The 10698-nt window shown below is 38.4% G+C and overlaps 2 gene segments (V, D, J or C); both read right to left on the reverse strand.

The window, feature by feature from the left end:
* Positions 1–1312: 1312 nt before the first annotated feature.
* LOC137868446 (Ig kappa-b4 chain C region-like) lies at positions 1313–1827 on the reverse strand. The segment is given in 1 exon segment: positions 1313–1827. A coding segment is annotated over 1 exon segment (258 nt).
* Positions 1828–5455: 3628 nt separating this feature from the next.
* Positions 5456–6821, reverse strand: LOC137868447 (Ig kappa-b4 chain C region-like). The segment is given in 2 exon segments: positions 5456–5956; positions 6766–6821. Coding segments are annotated over 2 exon segments (363 nt in total).
* Between the last annotated feature and the right edge of the window lie 3877 nt (positions 6822–10698).

A 10698-nucleotide genomic window follows, 5' to 3' on the forward strand; every position in this document is an offset into this window, starting at 1 on the left:
CTCAGCCTGGAGCAGTGAGCTCTGCTCTGGGAGGCTCCGTCTCCATCAGCTGTAGAGTCAGTCAGCAGGTCCAAGGCTGTAGCAGTGCTTATTGTTTAAGCTGGTACCAACAGAAATATGGAGAGAGTCCGAAATTACTCATTCGATACACTAATGAGAGAATATCAGGGATTTCAGATCGTTTTACAGGCAGTGGATCAAACTCTGACTTCACTCTGACCATCAGTGGAGTCCAGACTGAAGATACAGCAGTTTATTATTGTCAAAGTTATCATTACATCAACAGTCAGCATGTGTTCACACAGTGAAAAACCGTCGTACAAAAACCTCCCTCAGTCAAACGGAACAGAAACTGAACTGACTGCTGCAGATGGAAGCTACTGCAGAGACTGATACACTTCACTGAGGACACACACACACACACACACACACACACACACACACACACACACACACACAATGTTTTAAAGAGTAACAAACACTAACATAACCATTGACTATTAAAGAATCCTGTGTCATCGTCTTTGTAAAATATATTTCCAGTTTACGACACAAATAGCATTTTTCCCTCTAAACGTGACGTCTGCAGACTGATCAGCATTATCTATGGGTGTGAGGCAAACTGCTAGCTCTAAACAAAAGATGTCCACATGTATATGACAATATGTGAGAAGGAAAACAAATACTTACCAGAAGAAGTATATATGAAGCATCACCATAACAAATCAGTGTCAGGTTACTCTTCAGCTTGAACTTTAGAGCAACATTTGTACAAAATGTTTTCCATCACCTCAATATTTGTGGTTACAATCTGAGAGCATGAGCTGAATAAACACACAACCTTCCAATTATACTTAGTTTGAAATAACCTGAATGAAGATTTGCAGGTTTTTTTATCTTCATGCTGATGATACACGACTTATTATTTCAGTTTTAGAAAATATTTTTCGTATTTTTGTAGTTGTATTCAAAGCGTTAATAAATCCTGGGAAATACGTAAAGAACTAACAATATTACATGTGATACCATCACTTTTATAGTTATGAAGGCGTTCATATCTACTGTGACAACAAATGATGGACTTCTACTACCATCACTGTTTGTATTAATCAAATAATAATGAGTTCATGAAGTCTTGCAATATAAAACATATAAAGACCTTCATCTTGTCATCTTGAACTGTCTTTCTACAGTCATCATGGAGAAATTTAAACATTTTCATCAGCTCAGTTCTTCCTCAGGATTTAAAACAGTTTCTCTTAAGAGAAAATCATTGAGACACTTTGATGATAACAAACATGAAAACAGCTGATTGGATGAACACGTCTTTATTATCTGGAAACACTGAAATAATATTGAAACATTGCAACAAGCTGGTATATATTGTGATTGAACCGTGTCAGACAAAAGACAGAGACAGTGACAGAGTGCAGAGTGAGAGCGGTAGCAGAGTGAAACCAGCAGCAGAGTCCCAGTGAGTCAGGTCAGGACTGGGAACACTGGTCTCTCCTCAGTGTCTCTGAGAGCGGAGTCTGGGAGCCCTGGGTGGCCTCACAGGTCACAGAGACCACCTTCCTCCACTGGTCTGCAGGGAGCCTCAGGGTGCTGCTCCAGCTGTAGTGGCCATCCTTCTCCAGCACCCCGGGGCTCCTGCTCTCCTCCCAGCTGCTGCTGCTGGTGCTGTCGTCCACCTTCCAGGCCAGACTCCAGTCTGAAGGGAAACCCTTGTTGGCCAGGCACATGAGCGTGGCCTTCCCCTGCTGCAGCTCCTCACTGGAGGGGGGCAGCACCGTCAGGGTGGGACGGACATCACCTAGGAGACACCAATCAGCTTAGAGGACAGGGACCACACAGCTGTCAATCAAACACCAGACACTTGGACACCTTTACTGAGAGAGAGTTGATTTCCTCCTTTAAGGAGTTTCTGTCAGATGTTCTTTCTGCTCCACCAGTCACTCACTCACACATTGTTTCACTTCCCTTTAAGCCTCTCATGCATATCAGCACAGAGAGAATCATCATACAGAACGACCTGAAATATATCAAACTACACTGGAGGTAAAACATCAATATGTGGCCAAATATTAAAACTTTATCATCAGAAACATTAACTAAACAATACTTTAAAATATTTGGTGGAAACATTTACAAGTACAGCAAAAATAACTGACTACAATCAAACGTTCTTCATGTGGATGTCAGTCATAATTAAAAACTGTTCAAAAGATTTCAAATTCTGTCACAATATTTGACACAATGACGAGGTTTTGCACATTTTCAAATACTTATCTTAATCCTCAATTTGTTCAATTCCATTTGAATCATTCTGATTCTGAATTTATTTTAAAACAGTTTTAATTGAGGTTGAAATAAAATAAAATACATTAAATACATTTTTCTTGTTTTGTCATTTCAAGCTGTTTAAGTTTCAGTTGGAGAGGAATGAGTAAATCAATGTTTAGTAAAGTTGCTCTGAGTTAGTCTCCATGATAAAGGTGGAGAAAAAAACATTAATCCTGAAAGTGTACGATTAAAACAAAATATATTCATCTGCCTCAAACATCCAAAAACTACATTTAAAACATTACTACAAAATAATTAATTTAGTATTATTGTGCAAAAACTTACTTCCAACATCCAGTCTGGTTCCTCCACCAAAAGTCAACCACAGTGATACAAAGTCATTGAGCCTCCGTACAAAAACCTCTCACCATAGAGAGACACGGCTTTCTGACTTTGACACAAACAAACTCAACAAACACATTCACAATTTACCCAGTTTATGTTATAACTGGTTAACATGTTTTAAACTGATTCAGAAATGATACATATGTATTTAACAAAATGTTTGTGAAATGTTAAACATCTATGAGCAATATTAACTTGTCTTTCAGTGAAACACATTGATGATTGATCAAGATATTCATAAAGAAAAACACTCCAACAAATCCTGCCAAATGTAAATAATTATCATAAACTCATGTTTATTTTTAATAAATACAATAATTTTGTTTAAATTTGTACCACAGTGATGTTGATTTGTGTCGTAGTGATTAAGGGGATTTTACAAAAACATTCCAGAAGAAAAAGTTTCCATCAAACTTAAACCAAAGACTCTTATAAATGAGCACTGACACATTCCTGATCAATACTCTGATAAAGTGATTGATCCATTGATCAACAGCATCATCAGAGGGATCATTTCCATAGAGAGCCACTTTGCATCAGCAGCAGCATGCTCCAGTGCTCTGGGAGACTTTATAGTCTTGAGAGTTGAACACTGGATGACTGACAGCTGTCCTTCATCACAACAGAAGACACAGAAATCCTCCTCATCAAAAACATGACTTTGACCTTCGTCCTCATCTGGACTCTCCTCTGCTTCACTCAGGGTGAGGACAATCATTTCACTGTCATGTGACAATCATGTGAGTGTAGCTGAGGTTCAGCTCACCGTCTCATGTCTCAGGGTTTCTTCTCTCTCCTCAGGGTCTGTTGGACAAAACGTTGTCTTGACTCAGCCAGCGGCCAAATCAGTGCAGCTGGGTCAAAGTGTTTCTATTGACTGCAAAGCCAGTCCAAAGGTAGCTCTCTGGTCTGGTTCACAGTACTACCTGGCCTGGTACCATCAGAAAGCTGGAGAAGCTCCTAAACCTCTGATCGAAAGAACATCAGCCAGATTTACTGGAGTCTCCTCCAGATTCACTGGAAGTGGAGCAGGAAATGGAGTTGACTTCACTCTGACCATCAGTGGAGTTCAGAGTGAAGATGCAGCAGTTTACTATTGTCAGAGTTATCACTCTATCAACAGTCAAGCTGTGTTCACACAGTGAAAAAGCGTCGTACAAAAACCTCCCTCAGTCAAACGGAACAGAAACTGAACTGACTGCTGCAGCTGGAAGCTACTGAAGAGACTGATACTCTTCACTGAACACACACACACACACACACACACACACACACACACACACACACACACACAATGTTTTAAAGAGTAACAAACACTAACATAACCATTGACTATTAAAGAATCCTGTGTCATTGTCTTTGTAAAATATATTTCCAGTTTACGACACAAACAGCATTTTTCCCTCCAAACGTGACGCCTGCAGACTCATCAGCATTATCTATGGGTGTGAGGCAAACTGCTAGCTCTAAACAAAAGATGTCCACATGTATATGACAATATGTGAGAAGGAAAACAAATACTTACCAGAAGAAGTATATATGAAGCATCACCATAATAAATCAGTGTCAGGTTTCTCTTCAGCTGGAAGTTTAGAGCAACATTTGTACAAAAATGTTTTCCATCACCTCAATATTTGTGGTTACAATCTGAGCTGAAGAAACACACAACCTTCCAATTATACTTAGTTTGAAATAACCTGAATGAAGATTAAAATACTCTTAAAAATCCAACATCATCGGTCAAAGAAGCAGCTGTATAGTAGACAAATGTATCATCTGCATAATGATGGACTTTACACGTTTTTCATCATCAACAGAAACAACCTGAGATTCATGAGAAATGTTTTAAAAGTTTTTTTAATCTGAAAGATGTATTTAATGTCAGTACATAGAAATACTGTAGCAGCAGGTGTTTACCACCTTTTGTTAACCCAGACTTTAAAACACTGACTTTAATAAAACCTCTCAGCACAGTAACCAGTGATCCCATGATTCTTCCACAAAGGCACTGGATGATACTCACTGAAATTAATGTGAACATTGTTTACATTTGAAAGAGTCCTGGAAAGAAAATTCTTTTTGTTTCCATTATTATCTTTAATGTTTCCCTAGACATTCAAAAATCAGTCAATTTACAGATGGATGTTCACCAAAAAGAACACCAGGTCTATAATATATTTTAGTCATTTTACACAAATGTAATTAATGATGAAACAAAAAGAGATTCATGGAGTATGTAAATCAGTAACATTTTACTTCTGTCCTAATGTCATCTCTTTTACATATGCTTGTGTTTCTTTAGCACAAGCAAAATTTAATTAGTTCCCGGTTTAAAGTTGCAGGTTTTTTTATCTTCATGCTGATGATACACGACTTATTATTTCAGTTTTAGAAAATATTTTTTGTATTTTTGTAGTTGTATTCAAAGCGTTAATAAATCCTGGGAAATACGTAAAGAACTAACAATATTACAGGTGATACCATCACTTTTATAGTTATGAAGGCGTTCATATCTATTGTAACAACAAATGATGGACTTCTACTACCATCACTGTTTGTATTAATCAAATAATAATGAGTTCATAAACTCTTTGAATATAAAACATATAAAGACCTTCATCTTGTCATCTTGAACTGTCTTTCTACAGTCATCATGGAGAAATTTAAACATTTTCATCAGCTCAGTTCTTCCTCAGGATTTAAAACAGTTTCTCTTAAGAGAAAATCATTGAGACACTTTGATGATAACAAACATGAAAACAGCTGATTGGATGAACACGTCTTTATTATCTGGAAACACTGAAATAATATTGAAACATTGCAACAAGCTGATATATGTTGTGATTGAACCGTGTCAGACAAAAGACAGAGACAGTGACAGAGTGCAGAGTGAGAGCGGTAGCAGAGTGAAACCAGCAGCAGAGTCCCAGTGAGTCAGGTCAGGACTGGGAACACTGGTCTCTCCTCAGTGTCTCTGAGAGCGGAGTCTGGGAGCCCTGGGTGGCCTCACAGGTCACAGAGCCCACCTTCCTCCACTGGTCTGCAGGGAGCCTCAGGGTGCTGCTCCAGCTGTAGCGGCCATCCTTCTCCAGCACCCCGGGGCTCCTGCTCTCCTCCCAGCTGCTGCTGCTGGTGCTGTCGTCCACCTTCCAGGCCAGACTCCAGTCTGAAGGGAAACCCTTGTTGGCCAGGCACATGAGCGTGGCTTTCCCCTGCTGCAGCTCCTCACTGGAGGGGGGCAGCACCGTCAGGGTGGGACGGACATCACCTAGGAGACACCAATCAGCTTAGAGGACAGGGACCACACAGCTGTCAATCAAACACCAGACACTTGGACACCTTTACTGTGAGAGAATTGATTTCCTCCTTTAAGGAGTTTCTGTCAGATGTTCTTTCTGCTCCACCAGTCACTCACTCACACATTGTTTCACTTCCCTTTAAGCCTCTCATGCATATCAGCACAGAGAGAATCATCATACAGAATGACCTGAAATATATCAAACTACACTGGAGATAAAACATCAATATGAGGCCAAATATTAAAACTTTATCATCAGAAACATTAACTAAACAATAATTTAAAATATTTGGTGGAAACATTTACAAGTACTGAAGATGAACTGACTACAATCAAATGTTCTTCATGTGGATGTCAGTCATCATTAAAAACTGTTCAAATGATTTTTAAAATTCTGTCACAATATTTGACACAATGATGAGGTTTTGCACATTTTCAAATACTTATCTTTATCTTCAATTTGTTCAATTCCATTTGAATCATTCTGAATTTGTTTTAAAATAGTTTTAATTGAGGTAGAAATAGCATAAAAATGTGAAATACATTTATCTTTTTTTGTCATTTCAAGCTATTTAAGTTTCAGTTGGAGAGGAATAAGTAAATCAATGTTTCGTAAAGCTGCTCTGAGTTAGTCTCCATGATAAAGGTGGAGAAAAAAACATGAATCCTGAAAGTGTATGATTACAACAAGTTATATTCATCAGCCTCAAACATCCAAAAACTACATTTAAAACATTACTTTACAATAATTAGTTTAGTATTAATGTGTAAAAACTTACTTCCAACATCCAGTCTGGTTCCTCCACCGAACATGTACCACAGTGATACAAAGTCATTGAGCCTCCGTACAAAAACCTCTCACCATAGAGAGACACGGCTCTCTGACTTTGACACAAACAAACTCAACAAACACATTCACAATTTACCCAGTTCATGTTATAACTGGTTAACATGTTTTAAACTGATTCAGAACTTTTACATATATATTTAACAATATATTTGTGAAATGTTAAACATCTATGAGCAATATTAACTTGTCTTTCAGTGAAACACATTGATGATTGATCAAGATATTCATAAAGAAAAACACTCCAACAAATCCTGCCAAATGTAAATAATTATCATAAACTCATGTTTATTTTTAATAAATACAATAATTTTGTTTAAATTTGTACCACAGTGATGTTGATTTGTGTCGTAGTGATTAAGGGTTTTTACAAAAACATTCCAGAAGAAAAAGTTTCCATCAAACTTAAACTCTTATAAATGAGCACTGACACATTCCTGATCAATACTCTGATAAAGTGATTGATCCATTGATCAACAGCATCATCAGAGGGATCATTTCCATAGAGAGCCACTTTGCATCAGCAGCAGCATGCTCCAGTGCTCTGGGAGACTTTATAGTCCTGAGAGTTGAACACTGGATGACTGACAGCTGTCCTTCATCACAACAGAAGACACAGAAATCCTCCTCATCAAAAACATGACTTTGACCTCCGTCCTCATCTGGACTCTCCTCTGCTTCACTCAGGGTGAGGACAATCATTTCACTGTCATGTGACAATCATGTGAGTGTAGCTGAGGTTCAGCTCATCGTCTCATGTCTCAGGGTTTCTTCTCTCTCCTCAGGGTCTGTTGGACAAAACGTTGTCTTGACTCAGCCAGCGGCCAAATCAGTGCAGCTGGGTCAAAGTGTTTCTATTGACTGCAAAGCCAGTCCAAAGGTAGCTCTCTGGTCTGGTTCACAGTACTACCTGGCCTGGTACCATCAGAAAGCTGGAGAAGCTCCTAAACTTCTGATCGAAAGAACATCAGCCAGATTTACTGGAGTCTCCTCCAGATTCACTGGAAGTGGAGCAGGAAATGGAGTTGACTTCACTCTGACCATCAGTGGAGTTCAGAGTGAAGATGCAGCAGTTTACTATTGTCAGAGTTATCACTCTATCAACAGTCAAGCTGTGTTCACACAGTGAAAAAGCGTCGTACAAAAACCTCCCTCAGTCAAACGGAACAGAAACTGAACTGACTGCTGCAGCTGGAAGCTACTGAAGAGACTGATACTCTTCACTGAACACACACACACACACACACACACACACACACACACACACACACACACACACACACACCTTCTAACATTCAAACAATCCTCCTCCCACTTAAACCACCTAAACGTTTCCTAACACTTGATTTTATCTCCCGTCTTAAGCATTTATGAGCAGTAATTTAAACAATAAATAAATGATTCCTCACACTATACAATACTATGATATATATGTATTTGATTTAAGTACATTGCAAGTGTATATTTCTTTACTTTACTTTAGCTAAGTTGTAGCCATAAACAGTTAATAGATGCTTTATAACACATTTTTTATACTGTGACATGCCCATATATGAATATTTTGTGATTTGTGTTCATTGTAAACAAGCCCAAACCCTAAAATACCTGCATTGTGCATTCTATACCACATACCGTTGCTGTGGTGAAACATTACATAGCAAACAAAGAACTTTGTCTCTCATCCCAGACTCGTGGGGAAAAAACAAATCTGTCACAAAACAAATCTATATAGTGAGCCTGTGTTCAGTGTGTCCCACTGGAAAATCATCTCACTTTTATGTCTGACGGTTTTCATGTTAACAGAATTCCTAAAGGCCAGAAGCCATAATCTCAAATAGGACACACACACACAACTTTCACATTTGTGTTTGAGTGTTGATTCAAAAATTCTCTCACAGTTTGACTTTAGAAGCCTCCTTTTTTCAATAATGTGGATCCTCGTGTGTCTGTTCTTGGCTCTAAATTGATTAAATCCTTTACCGTAAACTGTGCAGTCGTGCGTTTTCTCCCCAGTTTACGAACATTGTTTCAAGATTAAATCATCTGTTATGAGTTAAGCAGCTGAGTGGTCATCTACATTGTGACCGTTTGAGTGTGTAAATCTCTCAAACACTGAGCAGTTATCAGGTTTCTCCTTTGTGTGGATTCTTATGACGCAACATCCCCACTCTGTCGTTTGGTACAAACTGAGCAGGGTTTTCTCCTGAAAGACATCTCATATGACCAATTATTAGTCATATGTTGACAGAGCAAGTGACATTTTCTCCATAGTCTGTATTGTCATGTGTTGATAAGGCGCCCCCTTCTGGCTGAACCTTGAGTTACAAACTGAGAGAACAGCTTCTCTCCTGTGTGAACTGTTGGGTGGTGCAGTTAACACTCTGCGTGAAGTTTTAACCACAAACCATGACACTAAATGGTTTCTCTCCTGTGTGACATCTCTTGTGTTTCTTGTGGAAGCTTGTTTTTTTTGCTGGACTGAGGTTCCCTGAATCTCTGTCCATTTTTCTCTTTAAAATAAAAGTCCTGCTCCTCTATGGAAACAGAACCATCATGATAAAAGTAATGAGAACTAGAACATGTCTTTAGTGCAGAATAACACAGTTATGATGACATGCATAATAGAAGATGATAAAAAGCATGTTGTGTCTGTCACTGTTGGTCTCAGGTGAGTCAATCATGGCTTCCTAGTTGTGTGGAGGAGCTCAGAGTTTAATGTTCTTTAAAGAAGAGTTTTGGGGGTTCAGAGGGTACTCTGTTTTCACAGTTTGTGCATTTGCTGAATCAATAAAGTTTTTTACTTTTATTAACATGTTCCTCACAAATGTTGTTTTTCTTACACCAAATAATGAATATGCATATCACTGATAATAGTGTAGCTGAGGGTTCTCAACCTTTTCTATGTATATATGTGTGTGAATTCTTGAGTACATTAAGTCATGAAAAAAACTTGACCGAGAAATAATTTTTTTAATTATGTAATCTAACCATTTGGCAGGACCGTGGCTGGTTCCCCCTATGTGGTGACAATCTATGGCGATAAAGGATTCACTATAAACTACAAACATATACAATGTTTGTATATAATTTAATTGACTGAAACATGAGCAGTTGATTCGTGAACTGTTCCTCTGTCAGAAAGATGCTATCGATCTAGAAGCTATAAGTCATTAAACAAGTCGGAGGTTGAGCTTACAGTTTGGAATAAAGCAGTGGAACAGTGAAATAAAGGAAACGTTTCTATACAATATAAACAAAGTAAATTCTACATTTAGATCGAAACCATTTAGTTGTTCAGTTTGTGGTAAAGATTCCCACGTAAGGGAGATACGACACATGACCGCCCTCACCGGAGAGAAACCATTTAGTTGCAGTGTTTGCGATAAAATATTGTCTCAGCTCGTTCGTGTGTTGTTGAGACCAACAGAAACAAATGAAGCTGCCGAGTCGCTTGTTGAGGCATTTTTTTTCCAGCAGGGTTGAAGTACTGCCAGCGAGACTTGGCTGAGGTTGATACAGACTCCAAAATAAGCCTTTTCAGCGAAGATGAAGCTGCACGACTGTTGAGTTCTGTCGGTATTTGTATGTCTTTACATTTTAAATAAATTGTCTAAAATAGTTTTGTGCCCTTTATACAGCACTGTGGCTTGATCAGCGGTGATGAAACTGAAGCAAGTATTTAAGAAAAGTTTTCTCTCCAGTTTGAAGTCATTACTTCCTTATTTTTACTTTACTGTAGACACTGAACCGCAATTTATTGCTGTAACTAAGGCAGGACTCAAATTTGAATACAAATTGATGTTAATTGATCCTTCACTAAGTTCTGCCCCTCGAACGCAGACAGGCCAATCAACTGCTCAAGTAA

Source organism: Cebidichthys violaceus, unplaced genomic scaffold (genome assembly GCF_023349555.1).
Source record: "Cebidichthys violaceus isolate CVI_PGR_0920_01 unplaced genomic scaffold, fCebVio1.0.p SCAF_111, whole genome shotgun sequence".
NCBI classification, from domain to species: domain Eukaryota; kingdom Metazoa; phylum Chordata; class Actinopteri; order Perciformes; family Stichaeidae; genus Cebidichthys; species Cebidichthys violaceus.